The sequence below is a fragment of the Triticum aestivum genome, chromosome 3A, assembly GCF_018294505.1.
Source record: "Triticum aestivum cultivar Chinese Spring chromosome 3A, IWGSC CS RefSeq v2.1, whole genome shotgun sequence".
NCBI classification, from domain to species: domain Eukaryota; kingdom Viridiplantae; phylum Streptophyta; class Magnoliopsida; order Poales; family Poaceae; genus Triticum; species Triticum aestivum.
Genome location: NC_057800.1, coordinates 442,628,942 through 442,643,720, shown reverse-complemented (window position 1 = coordinate 442,643,720; position 14,779 = coordinate 442,628,942). Strand labels below are relative to the sequence as shown.

Here is a 14,779-nt window from a genome sequence, read left to right as displayed (position 1 = left end):
TAGTACCAATATACCTGGCAAACACTTCACCATTCTGATTCTTAAATAGTTTATAGTTTGCATCAAAGGATTCATCAATAACAATGGGATTAGCACAAGTGAAGCCAGACAGGGTGGATGGATCCACTGAAGGTTCATTTGCAGCAACCCATGTGGTTTTGGGGTACTGCTCAGGTTTCCAGTAAGAGCCATCAGCATTCATTTTTCTTTCGAACCCAAGACCCTCTTTCCTAGGGTTTCGGTTCAGGATCTGCCTTTTGAGGACATCACATAGTTTCTGATGCCCTTTGAGACTTTTGTACATCCCTGTTTCAAGCAATGTCTTCAACCTAGCATTTTCATCAGCAATAGCAGTGGTATCCTCAGCAGAGGGGTTAGTTATCACATCAACAGTTGAAGATATTGCAATAGTAGCACCAGTAGAACATCCAGCAACAGAAGTAGCGTTGTCACGCTCAATGCATTTAAGACATGGTGGTTCAAATCCTTCCTGAGCGGAACTGATCTGTTTAGCGCGAAGTGACTCGTTTTCCTTTTGAAGATCTTCATGAGCCGCTCTCAATTTATCAAGATCTTGCTTCCTTTGAAGATAATCATAGGAAAGCTTTTCATGAGTTGTTGAGAGCGTTTCATGACGACTTTCAAGTTTCTCATACTTAACATGAAGATTTTTTATGTCTTCAATTAAGGACTGAGATCGAATCATTTCAGCATCTAACAGGTCATCGCTTTTGTCTAACAGTTTTTAAATATGTTCCATAGCTTTCTGTTGTTCAGTTGCAATTTTAGCAAGTGTTTTGTAGCTGGGTCTGGAACCACAATCAGAGTCATCTTCACTGGATGTTTGATAGTGAGTAGTGCGTGTGTTTACCTTGGCACCACGTGCCATGAAGCAGTAGGTGGGAGCAGAGTAGTCCTTGTCATTTGCATCGGCGTCGGTGATGAAGCCATTGTCTTCAGTGTTGAAGATGGACTTGGCAACATATGCTGTAGCCAAACTTGCAACGCCAGAATCAGACTAGTCCTCAGACTCCACCTTCGCCTCCTCAGAGGTGGACTCCTCCTCTGAATCCATTTCCTTGCCAACGAACGCACGAGCCTTGCCAGATGAGCTCTTCTTGTGTGATGAAGACTTTGAGGAAGACTTGGAAGAAGACTTTGAGTATTTCTTCTTCTTGTCGTCAGAATCATACTCCTTGCTCTTCTTCTTCTTGTTGTTCTCATTGTCCCACTGTGGACACTCAGAGATGTAGTGGCCAGGTTTCTTGCACTTGTGGCATGTTCTCTTCTTGTAGTCATGAGCAGAAACTTCATCATTCCTTGAGCTTGATCGTGAAGACTTTCTGAAGCCTTTCTTCTTGGTGAATTTTTGGAACTTCTTCACAAGCATAGCAAGCTCCTTTCCAATGTCTCCAGGATCATCAGAACTGTTGTCAGATCCTTCTTCAGATGAGGAGACAACTTTTGCCTTCAGGGCACGAGTTCGCCCATAGTTGGGACCGTAGATGTCTCTTTTCTCAGAAAGCTGAAACTCATGTGTGTTGAGCCTTTCAAGTATGTCAGACGGATCGAGTGTCTTGAAGTCAGGACGTTCTTGAATCATCAGGGCTAGGGTGTCAAACGAGCTGTCAAGTGATCTCAGGAGTGTCTTGACGACTTCATGCTTGGTGATCTCAGTAGCGCCAAGGGCTTGAAGTTCATTTGTGATGTCAGTGAGTCGATCAAACGTGAGCTGAACATTCTCATTGTCGTTTCTCTTGAAGCGGTTGAAGAGGTTGCGAAGGACACTGATTATTTGATCTCTCTGGGTTGAGACGCCTTCGTTGACCTTGGAGAGCCAGTCCCAGACTAGTTTAGATGTTTCCAAAGCACTCACACGACCATACTGTCCTTTGGTCAGATGACCACAGATAATGTTCTTGGCAGTGGAGTCCAGTTGAACGAACTTCTTGACATCAGCAGCGGTGACACCTTCACCAGCCTTGGGAACACCATTCTTGACGACATACCATAGGTCGATATCAATGGCTTCAAGATGCATGCGCATCTTATTGTTCCAGTAGGGCTATTCAGTTCCATCGAAGACTGGGCACACAACGGAGACTTTGATTATCCCTGCAGTCGACATAGCTAAAACTCCAGGTGGTTAAACCGAATCACACAGAATAAAGGAGTACCTTGCTCTGATACCAATTGAAAGTGCTAGTGATCGACTAGAGAGGGGGGGGGGTGAATAGGCGATTTTTAAGAAAGTCTTCAAAACATGGGAGTTTCAAAGACAAACGATAGAAATAAACCTATTACCATGCAACGGAAGGTAGACTGCACTAAGCAAACCATAGTCAAGTATTCAATGAAGTGAAAGCACAACAACTAATGGCAGCTAGGCAATATGGATCATGTAGGAAGATAGTACGAAGCCAATTAGAACAAGCAGTCACTCAGTGAAGACAAAAGATAATGCAAACAAACAATGACTTCACAAGGACCAACTGTAAATAAAGAGATGTGAAGGATAGAACCAGTGACTCGTTAAAGACAATGATTTGTTGGACCAGTTCCAGTTGCCGTGACAACTGTACGTCTGGTTAGGGAGGCTGAGATTCAACTCAGAAGACCGTGTCTTCACCTTATTCCCCTTGAGCTAAGGACACCCAGTCCTCACCCAATCACTCTAGTAAGTCTTCAAGGCAGACTTCCAAACCTTCATAGAGTTCGTTCACCGGTGATCCATAATGACTCTTGGATGCTCAAAACGCGACGCCTAACCGGCTGGAGGATTCGCAGTCCTCAAGTGTAATAAATCTTCAGATCACACAGACATGAATACTTAAGTGATGCCTAACACTCTTTGGCTCTGGGTGTTTAGGGCTTTATCCTCGCAAGGAATTCTCTCTCAAAGGCTTCGAGGTGGGTTGCTCTCAAACGACAAAAGCCGTATACTAACTCTGAGCAGCCAACCGTTTATGGTTGTAGGGGGTGGGCTATTTATAGCCACTAGGCAACCCGACCTGATTTGTCCGAAATGACCATGGGTCACTAAGGAACTGACACGTGTTCCAACGGTCAGATTTCAAACACACACGGCAACTTTACTTGGGCTACAAGCAAAGCTAACCTATCCAACTCTGGATAAGATTTGCTCTCATAGTCTTCACTCAAAGATATAGGATTTTGGTTAAGCATCACTTCAGTCATTTTGACTGGTTCTCTTGGACCCCACTTAACAGTCCGGTGGTTCCTATGACTCAACGAAGAAGAAAAAGAATGACGAAACAACTAAGTCTTCGCGCTCCATAGTCTTCAAGCGATGTCTTCTCTTATCATAGTCTTCAAAGTGAATGTCTTCACATACCACCTTTCACTTTAATGTCTTCATACATTTTTAGGGCTCATCTCTGGTAGGAAAACCGAATCAATGAGGGACTTCTACCTGTGTTATCCTGCAATTCTCACAAACACATTAGTCCGTCAACCAGGTTTGTCGTCAATACTCCAAAACCAACTAGGGGTGGCACTAGATGCACTTACAGCATATCTTATTTGAATGCCCCTTTGCTAGAGCAGCATGGTTTGCTAGACCTTGGTTCATTAGAACTGATTTGTTAATTCAAAACTCTAAGTCAATAACCGCCATAATTTTAAGTCTAGCCAACTCAGACCACCCTAATGCCACCTTAACCAATATTTTTACATTCATGTGGTGTCTATGGAAGTCCAGGAATGATAAACTTTTTCAAAGAAAAGATGTTTTGCCTTCTCAGATATTTTTTTCAGCTCAGGCTATCTCAAGAAGCTTGGCATTGGAATCAGATATAAATGAGCGGGGACAATTAACCATACAAAGTCACAACAGTAACTCTCAAGTTGAAGACAAATTTGCACAAGGAAATACAATTGATGCATTCAGCCTTTCAAGTCCAGTCAAAATATTCACAGATGCAACCTGGAAGGAGCAATGTCATGGAGTTGAAACAAGGAGTAATAGAACAGGTATTGGAGTCTTTATGCAGGTACAACATGGAGATCAAACAATGAAAGCTACAATTTCAGCAACGGCTGCACCAACACAATCAGCAATCCAAGCAGAAGCTCAAGGAATAAATCTAGCAGCAATCATTATGGATAGGTTGAACATTAAGGAAGCAGTCATACTAACAAACAACCGTATTCTAGCTAAAGCGGCAGCAGCAAGATCTCCAATGTTTCAACCAGGACACTGGCGGATTAGAAGTACTCTTGCAGATTTTTGTAGCACCATTGCTACCAAGCAAGTCCAGGTGTTCCATGTACCTAGAACTCAAAACTGTGAGGCTCATAATGCAGCTACCATAGCTGAATCTCAAGATTTGTGTACTGAATTGAGTTCTAGGATTAGATGTTGTGATGAAGTACATCAAAAGTGGTATTGTCCCCTGATTCAGGTTATTGCAGATGTTAGTGATAGGGGATATGTCATTACAAATGTAAACTGTAGCTGACAGAAATTTGAGCGCCTTGAGCGTCTATGTCTTGTTCAAAAAAAAGGAGATCCTTGTAGGATTATAGGGTTGACTGGGTGTGGCGGTCGGCGAATAAATTCGCACATGTCTTAACTAGGAAAGGTTGCAGGAATAAACTTCGTAAAACGTGGTTCCAGGTACCTCCTGATTTTGGCAAGAAAGTTTTTGATCTATTCACCAGCTGTCAAGGTAGTACAAAGAGTACCAAAAGTAAAATTTGCATTCAGGTTTGTAGAACACCTAGTGACGACTACAAGCACTGTAGTAAGTCTGAAGGCGCGCCGCCGTCATCGCTCCTCATTGATTGAAACCGAGCAAGCATTGTTGTAATAGACAGTGGGAAAGTCGTCGTGCTAAGGCCTTATAGAACCAGTGCACCAGAACAACAACTGTCGCCGATGAAGAGAAGCGTAGATGAGAAGGATCCAACCTGCAAACACACATATGCCGATGAACGAAGACCAGATCCAAGCAGATCCACCGAACACAAACGTCGACCGGATCCCACAAGATCCATCGAAGACACACCTGCACACGCCCTTCGACGAGGCTAGAAACTCCACTGGGACGGGGGCTAGGCGGGGAGAATTTTATTCCATCTTTAAAAAATCATCGCTGCCTCGTATTCCAGAGCATGACACAAACTCTAACAAGATTAAAAAAACACCTAAAAACATAGCCCTTCCGCTGATAAGGGCCGAGATCCGCCGTGTTTCCATGGTCCTAGGACCATAGGAGTGAGGCGGACTGGCAGCGTTCCTGCGAGAGGCAGTGAAAGCCCCAGGTGTACGCCTTGGGTCGCAGGACCGAAGGGGTACGGCATGGACAATCTTTATGGTTCCGCGTACCTTCTTTTTATTTATGAGGGGAGGTTCCACATACCACTTTTTTAACACAGTACAGACGCAAGCGCTCATATATATAATCATACACTCATCCTTATGAATGCACACACACCTTATCTCTATGAGCACCTCCGAGAGACTGAACCGACCATGAACATTTTAATAAAACTATAATAAATTCTGCTCAAATTAATGGTCGCGAAGAATGATAAGTTTCTTTCATGCATAATGATTTACTATATATATTTGGATACTGAAGTTTTATTTAGACCCTTGTGCACTTGAACAGAGGGAGTACGATTGTCTATCGCCGTCCTCGTCCGCGCACCTCACCTCGGCCACGTCGCCCTGTCCCTGATCCACGCCCCTGGCCTCGTCGTGAGGAACCACCAATTCCGTCGTCAAGCACCGCCCGTCTTGCAGCCGGGGGCCGACGCGGGCGCCTAGGCCCTACGTGCAGTTTCTGCTTGATGTACCCGCCATCTTCCCCGGTCCCGGCCTTCCTGCCTCTCAGCAGCTTCGCGGCCATCTCGATAGCGGCATCGGCATCGTCGGTCATAAGCAGCCTCTCTGCGACCTCCGCCGGTGCCACCTCCACCTCCCGCAGCAGCGCCTCGACCTCGGGGTAGAGCGGGTGGTCTTGGATGCCGTGGTAGTTGGCCGCGAGCTCCCTGAAGGCGACGAAGCCGCAGTAGCCCATGTGGACGTGCATGTCCATCCGGCCAGGCCGGAGCAGCGCCGGGTCTAGCCTGTCCTTGTGGTTGGTGGTGAAGATGAGGATCCGCTCATGGCCGCTGCTGGACCAAAGGCCGTCCACCATGTTGAGCAGCCCCGACAGAGTGACCTGGCAAGGCAACGCACAGCTTAGTTGGTAGGAGTAGGTGACAACCGATTTGGAAACCACAGGAAATGAAGCGGCAACTGCTCTTGTTGGACAAACAAGAGTAGCACGGCAACGATTATAGAGTTGTTGCCTATACAGTGACCCAGATCAGTGACTTGCTGGTACTTGAAGCAAACTAAATCAGTGCTGTCGTTTTCGTGTTTGGTGAGGGTGCGATCAGGGCCGGTCCTGAGATTTCGGGGGCCCGGGGCGAAGTCAAGACTTGGGGCCTTTTTAATATTGGTTATCAGTTTTCATGGAAAATCACATGGGGGGTGTGGCATAGGGTTTTTTATAGATAGCGAATTGGAGACATACCTTCTCTAGTTTGCGCGATCTGTTCTCGGTGATGCATGGCAGAGTGGGCCTAGCAATGGGGCGTCTCCGTCTAGGGTGCACATGACATCAAGCGGTAGTGACACCATCACAAGTAGGGCGCACAAGAGATCAATCTCAAGGGTGAACTGTGCTAGGAAGGCAATGTTGCTGCATGGTGGTGCTGTGTGACAAATAGTTCAGACATGGACGATTGCTTAACAGTATGAACATTAGTGCTGCACATATGTAAATTGGTTCACGAAATGCCATGTCAAAGGAACTATTCAGATTTAGTACTCTACAAAAAAACAAGATTTAGAACTCAAGGTTTAGGCGATGAAAGATTTTCAACAGTTGCATCAATTTATTTTGTTTTGTAGTATAGGACTCAATTTGTATCTTGGACCACGATTACCTTAATCTTTACAAGAAAATGTTGATGAGCTGAAAGTGCAGATCAAGAAACCTTATCATTTTATGTCCAGGAGTCTAATTAATAAAATCCAAAATTGCCAATGGGTATACAACACGGTTCTTCACTAGAAAATATTCTGTGAATCCGGATGGTGCTTTTCTTGTTTTTCATTATTAGTACATGGGAACAAAGGTTTTCCTTTGAATCAATTGTATATGACAACAAAGTAGTCAAAAGAATACATGCTAGGTAAAGAAAGAACAACCACAGATATTTGACAAACCGAGATTGATTTTGTTCAGGATCCATCGAGCAGAACTTCTGGGAGAGAACTGGCGCGGTGTTACTTTTGATTGCTAGATCTTGTGTTCTTGGAGAGTAAGGAGTAGCCGGCGTATTGGAGAAGAACTAGAAAACCTAGATACATAATTTGGAAAACTGGGGAGAGAAAGATCGAGCGTTTGTTTTCTGTGCGAGAAACCTCGGCGGCTATACGATGCATCAGATCGCTAACCTAGACGCTTTCCTTTTCCCGAGTTAACCAGGCCGATGGACATGAAAATAGTACTGGTCAGGTAAGAATAGCCTAAAGGACTAAAGCAGTTTGTTCGTCGTCCATTGCAACTTGCAACATGAGTTGGATTAGTACTACTAAAACTAACCTTGTGATTCTTGGAAACAGGGTTGCCCCCGTCGGAGCTTCCCGTCGCTTCCCTCCGTGGCGCCGTCGCCAGGGCGCAATCGACATCTTCGACCAACAATATGGACCTGTTCTTCATCCGAATCAGCAGTTTCCTCAGCTCGGTGTTGGACCTGACGCTGCCGACGTCGAGATCATACACGTCGAAATGGAGGTGGTTGGAGATCGCGGCGACCAAGCTGGACTTGCCGGTGCCGGGCGGGCCGTGGATCAGGTAGCCCCTCTTCCACGCCCTCCCCGTCTGCCGGTAGTACTCCTTCCGGGTCAAGAACCTGTCCAGGTCGTCTACCACGGCCTGCCGCAGCGCGTCGTCCATGGCCACCGTCGCGAACGTCGAGGCGTTGCGGAGCCTCACGGTCCGCCACTTGCCCCACTCGTTGCTGTACAGCTTGGTCTGCCTCTGCTCCTGGGACATGGCCTCCACGCGGGCCATGACGGCCGGCAGGTAGGAGCCGAGCACCATGTCCTTGTGCTCCGCGTCGAAGCTGAGCTTGAACACCTCGCGCGCGTCCTCCGTGGTCCGCCGCCTGCCGGCGCCCCCATCGTGCTTCCTGCTTAGGCGCCACGTGACCTTTGCCCCGTCGAACACGTCGACGACCGCCGTGCCGGGGCGGAGGGCGAGCAGGACGTGCTCCGCACCGGCCCCGCGCGGCAGGCTGGCCTTCATCAGCGGCACGGACGGTGCCGCGGCGAGGAGCGTGGAAACGTACGCCTTGGCCGCCAAGAAGACGCGGTTGTGCAGGGCGCCGTCGAACTCCTCGATGAGCACGGCGTGGCGCCGGGCGGAGGCTGGCGGCAGGAGGAGCAGCGCGCCGAGGGCCGTGCCTGGGAGGACGTCGGCGAGCACCCGGCGCAGCAGCATGGCCGCGCCCAGCACGGAAGTTGCCGTCGTGACGGCGCTCTTGTACCGTTCCAGCGCTCTGCTGTTGGGGGATGTCATGGCCATGGCCGGCTCCAACTAACGCTGTAGCAGTGGGGGTTTGCTTAAGGTCTCGATCTTCTAATCAGGTGCTTGAGTTGGTTCTGTGGAGCAACTGAGGAGAGCCTTTAATTGGAGCCGTAAAAAAAAATGCAAGGTCGGTTGCAACGGGGATTGATGATTGACCATTCGCTGTGTGTGATTGGTGTTTGCAACTTCACAAAGGAGATTAGTAGGTTCCACGTGGAGACCAGGGATGCGACCCGTTAACCTAGTGAGTGGTTTCTTCGAAACTTCAATCGACCGCCCCACACCGAGGGCGTCAAAAGTGACCCCCAATCAAAGTCTTTGCAGGGCCACCAATTGAGCACGTCCTCGTGGTGTTTTTTCGCGCACATACGACTTCCAAGGCGACTATGTTAGCGCATTTTTTAACAGTTTTCGCTAAAGCACATCGAGACGTGACATAAGGCTGGTTATAGTGGGGAGTAACTTAGACTAATATCATGCATATGAGACTAGTCTAAGTTACTATCTTTATAGTGCAAAGTAACATAATAGTTGTGTCATAAGTTGCTCTATTTATTTGCTCATAGACTCAACATTTGTTGAAAAGCGTTATGTGATGGTAACATAATATGTTACTTCAAACACATCTCTCCTCATTAACTAGGTGCCACATAAGCAAACTTGTTTTGGGATGCGTTATGTTACTAGATAAGTTACTCCCACTATGACTAAGGCTAGCCATAATGGGAGTAACTTAGGTAGTAACTTAACACATCCCAAGACAATTTTGCTTATGTGTCAAGTATTTAATGAGAAAAGAGGTGCTTGTGGTAACATAATATGTTACTGTAACATAGCGTTTCCCGAGGCAAAATGAGTCTATGAGATAATAAATGAAGCAATCTATGATACTACTACTATGTTACTTTGTACTATGGAGGTAGTAACTTACACTAGTGTCATATGCATGACACTAGTCTAAGTTACTCCCCACTATGACCAGCCTAACCTAAGTATTGCATATCTAGGTCTTATATTATTGATCTGACATTGAGACTCGTGTGAATATTATTTTTATCTTTTTTCTTTCTTTATGCTTGATTCACTCACTTAGATGTCTTTTTTTTAATGGGAAAACTTTCGATCTATTCAAAGTCAGTTATGGCAATACAACGAAACACTAAAAATTATAAAAATTATATGCAGATACATAGACCACCTAGGGACGACTATAAACACTGAAGCGAGTCAAAGGCGCGCCACTATCATCGCCCCTTCCTTGTTGGAGACGCGCAAAACTTGTTGTAATAGATAGTCGAGAAGTCGTCGTGCTAATGCCTCATACTATCAATGCACCAGAACAGCAACCGCCGCCGATGAAGAGTACTCCCTCCATTCATATATATAGGACCTAATGCGTTTTTTGAGATTACCTTTGACTGTTGATAAGATTAATAATATATGAGACATATGTATTGTGAAAATTATATCATGGGAGCTTCTTTCATGTACGCATTTGACTGTATGCTCTCTGTAACTTGCATGTTATATTTTATTGCTCTAGTATGTGATCAAAGTTAGCCTCAAAAAACACATTATGCCCTATAAAGATGGATGGAGGGAGTAACGTACTCCATCCATCCGGTGAATAGTATACATATAGAAATTTTAGGACAAATTATGAAGTGGAGTAAAAAATGCATTGGAAAAATGATGTAGGGTGGAAACCCTAGGGCCAATCTTTCACAATTTGAAGAGGATCCCGCGAAGAACATGAGGGGAAACACGAGGGGAACGAGAGGATACACTCAAATCAATAAGGAACAATCACACATGTGCTAGATCCCTGAACACACAGGGAGATACACGATCCAAAGTCAACAAAGGACGATACAAACGTAACTAGTTCATCTCCGTCAGGAGGCCTTGAATCCACGAGGGATCTTCCCGTGAGGGGTCTTGAATCCAAGAGTGGATCTTCTTCGTAGAGGCTGCGGTCTCTCGATCGAGAAGAACCACAAGGATGAGCAAAGCTCTGTCTTAAAATGAGCTAAACCTATGCTAACCCTAACTAGGAGGAGGTGGAGGAGTATATATAGTCTAGGGCCACAAAGGGGTAAGTGAGGGGCGAAAGGGGTACATGGGCCTCAACCCCAATCTCTATGTGCAAACAGGCGTCGGACGTCCAACAGCTGTCGGTCGTCTGGTCGTCCGGAAGTCTTTGGACTTCCGACATTTTCTCTCTGGTCGGTTGGCGTCGGATATCCGGACGCTATCAGTTGTCCGGTGGCTGACGAGTGTCAAACGTCCGGCATATGGCGGTCGTCCGGGCGCTGTATGGTGCTTCTGTTATAGTCGATCTGGCTGGTGAAGACTCCAGGCGTCGGACGTCCGGTAGTGTCCGGTCGTCCGGTGGCTGTCGGACGTCCGAGAGCTGTAGCTTCTTGGCAGCTCCTTCTCTTGCTCTGATTCCTTGCCTTCTCGTCCAATGCTCCTAGCTGCTTCATGGTCTTCCTCTTGGTTCCTGATCATGCATATCACATATATTTGAGGCAGTAGCCATGTGTCACATGTGGAAAGTGACGATTCAGAGAGGAGCGAGTTAACCCTGTGTCCAATGGCGTGTACTTGAGGTCTCATCTTATGTCCTCTTGGAGCTTGGAGAGTAGACTAGTGTACATGGAGATGATCGTGGGATGCTCCGCATAATCTCCCCCCCCCCCCCATTGGGAAAGATCCGACCTCAGATCGTGATCCTCATCACCATGGAAACAGTTGTCGTGGACGGACGTGTAGTTGGACGGAGTTGAAGACATGGCGCAATCCAAGTACTCCAAGGTGTCATCGGAGTGGTATACATGCAAGAAGAATAAACACAAACGACACTCGAAAATATAATGGTTAGCGCATACAAAGTGTCCATCATGTAAGAATGAGTTCGTACGAAAAGATTGTGCGTGGCAAGGTATAATATGCTTATCCAAATGATCTAGAATGCTATGTAATGCGTTTATGGAGCAAATTCATTCATTGTGCACCACAAAAGGTATGGTAATTGTCATGGTGCACAAAGCTACAAATTTTATCATTGTGCAAAATGATGTCATAATGTGACGGTGTATCAAAAGCATGAACATGGTAATTGGTGCTCAATGTTATTGTGTTATCATGCAATTGATAGTGGACAGTGTGGTCATTATGTATGAATATGCCATCAAGGAAGATCACAACAAATTTGCTAAGGAAATGCACAAGCTCATATATCATGGATGACATAGAAATACAAGATGCAACAAGGCAATCATAATGTGAGTCAATCCATGTATAAGATGCAAAATTGTTATGGGTTGTGTTGTACCATAGCTCAATGTCGTGGTAGAAGTGGTGGTCCGGTGGTGCTTCCAACGTAGGTGCATCCACTAAGTTCGAGCACTCATCAACTTCAAGGTCCATAGGGTCCATCTCCAATGTCGGTCCTCCATCCAATATGTGTAACATGTAGACAAGAGGGAGGAAACAACAATGAAAGAATGACCCATCCAATATGCGTATGTGAGGATGGCTCAAAGGGAAGGAGTTCACCTTTATGAGGATGTCGAAAGTGTTGGTCTCGCGCATCGTGTACGCCTTCACATTACCAAGTTGTCACATGACGACACCACCTTGTGAATCCTCCAAAATGAAAGAACATGAAAAACACCAGGAAAAACAAATGAGGTTAGTGTAAATGCAAAGCCTATCATTCGAGTGGTGAGATACCCAACAAGTGCTTTCATCATTCTTATCATAAGAAAGTACAAGTGATGCGGAGCATCCTACGGTCATCCCCATGGACCTATCGTCGTCTCACCAAGTGCCAAGAGGACCTATGACACGAGCTAGAGTTAGAGCTCTCGAGACTGAGGTGACTTCCTTCCTTAGTGATATCCCATATGACCCACTCGAGACATGGCTACTACCTAAGTCCGGAATATTGTGCATGATTAGGTACCAAGAGGACCCTCCCGGAGATGCACGCGAAGACGGACAAGTCCCAAAGTTCATGGATGAAGAGAACCAACGGAAGGAGTCAAGAGCAGCTTCCAGGACCCGCACATCCGGCCATGACCCCGGACATCCGCCCCCTGGAGCGTCCACAACGACAACTGCCAAGCACGTATAGGGCCCGGACATGCGGCCTCAGCCCGGACATCCGGCCAAGCCCGGAAATCCGGCATCCTCAGTCCTGAATGCATCAAGACCGACCCCGCCAGTCCGGACATACGGACACCCCAGCCTGGACATCCGGCCCCTCATGAAAGCCCAGACATCCAGCCCGACGCCCGGACATCCGGCCTTCCCTGTCTGCGCACAGTGTAGGGCCGAGGCCCATGTACCCGTTCGCCCCCTAGACTATATATACTCATCCACCTCCCTCTTTCTAGGGTTAGCGTTGTGTTAGCTCATATGTGAGATAGAGGTTCGCTCATCCATCCGGATCTACTCCATTGCAAGGGACCGTTACCTCTTCGGAGAAGATCCACCTTGGATTCAAGACCCCTTCATGGGAAGACCCCTTCATGGGAAGACCCCTCAAGACCTCCTCACGGAGAAGAACCGGTTACCTTTGTATCGTCCTTTCTTGATCGTGGATCTTGTATCTCCTTTTGTGTTTCGAGGATCTAGCATATGTGTGACCGTATCTTGTTGGTTTGAGTGACTCTCTCGTGTTTCCCTCCATGATTTCTCCTCGTGTTCTTCGTATTCATTGCGGGATCCGCTCCTTTCGTGAAAGATCGGCCATCTAGGGTTCCACCCTAGATCATCTTGGTATCACGAGCCACGTTGATCATGATTTCGGAGCCTCCCCTCTTTGTTTTCTAGCCTAATTTTGTTGATTTCGTCCTCAAAAATCCCCACCAAAAAACAGCCCCCAATTTTTTTGTGATTTGTTGGCGTGATGAAGTTTTGTTGGATTTGATCCACGGATTTCGTGTGTTGTAGGTAGATCTAGCTTTCCCCCTTCCTTTCCCCAATTTACATCCACAAAATCTCCCGAATTTTGCCCCAAATTCGCCTCTTCCACGCGGAGTTCCTTGAGTTCGTCCACGGATACAAAGCCCGGACATCCGGCCCGAGCCCCCCCCATGGACATCCGGCCCTCAAGCCCGGACATCCGGCCCCTGACAGCAACATCTCCATCCACCGCACCGTTTTCCGCCTAACTTTCATCAAACTTTGCTCCGGTGCCCACATTCCCTTGTGCATACCACCATCACTTTCGCATAGCACCACCATTTCCTGCAAACACCACCATCACTTAACCGCTACCAATTCCGAAAATTTTGTCACGCTTTGCTTTGAGAACTTGAGTTGAGGTTCTGTGTCCTACTATGTTTCGGCTATTTAGGTACGGTTCGACATCAACATCACCACCGCTCATCTTCGCCACAGATTCGTCATCAACAACGACCACTCCACCATTTTGACACCATACCATAAGCAAGAACGGTAACCTCATCTTGGTATTGTGATATCCCATCATTATACATTCTTGGCATTACATTGATGACCACCATAGCCCAATTTTGCGTATCTTACCCATCGAGACTAGCCTTTGAGTATTGCCGGCAACGTCACTTGTGCACATTAGTGGTCATACTTCACATTGCATACTTACCATATCATCTTGGTATATATCTTGGTATCATCTTTTGTGTCACAAAGTTGTCATCGCATTCACAATTTTTATCTTGGTTCATGAAGCATTGCATGAGAAAAGATCTCAAAAGAGAAAGAGCCAAATAAGCTCTTAAGCAAAAGGGAAAGATAAGCAAAGAGCTTTTAAGCAAGAACCATAGCATCATACTACACTAAGATTGTCATACCCGATCAGTTTGGATCATATCATCGGAATACCATACATATAGCATACTTGGGATAGTAGTCGTTGCATTTTTGCTTAGTAGGTTGTGTACAAGTCGTCGTATCTACCTATTGTGCAATCGTGCTAGCGTCTCTCTAGCGTTGTGCAACAAGAGCATTTTCGTGGATTCCACATTTTGGCTCATTCCTTGGTTGCACGACCCCACTTATCTATTTGTGTGTGTGTGTTTCCGTGTACCACATTTTGCTATTGGTCTACTTGTTTCATTGGCAAATTTGCGAATATTTTCCAACATTATTGAAGCTCACTAACAATTACATAA

General features: G+C 46.4%; 1 protein-coding gene across 1 annotated transcript; it reads right to left on the bottom strand.

Annotated features, from left to right (window-relative positions):
* Positions 1-5,333: 5,333 nt before the first annotated feature.
* LOC123061577 (AAA-ATPase At3g50940) lies at positions 5,334-8,700 on the bottom strand. The gene is made up of 2 exons (XM_044484739.1): positions 7,626-8,700; positions 5,334-6,191 (listed from the first exon to the last, which is right to left on the bottom strand). Exons 1-2 carry the CDS (start codon positions 8,607-8,609, stop codon positions 5,652-5,654), a joined length of 1,524 nt encoding a protein of 507 aa, XP_044340674.1. The 5' UTR covers positions 8,610-8,700; the 3' UTR covers positions 5,334-5,651.
* Positions 8,701-14,779: the final 6,079 nt, after the last annotated feature.

Bases quoted from the DNA above. Each gene is read 5' to 3' on its own strand.
- LOC123061577 (XM_044484739.1), bottom strand. From the start codon at position 8,609: ATGGCCATGACATCCCCCAACAGCAGAGCGCTGGAACGGTACAAGAGC. The intron at 6,192-7,625 runs GTTAGTTTTAGT...TTGCCTTGCCAG, and splicing joins CTGTTTCCAAGAATCACAAG to GTCACTCTGTCGGGGCTGCT.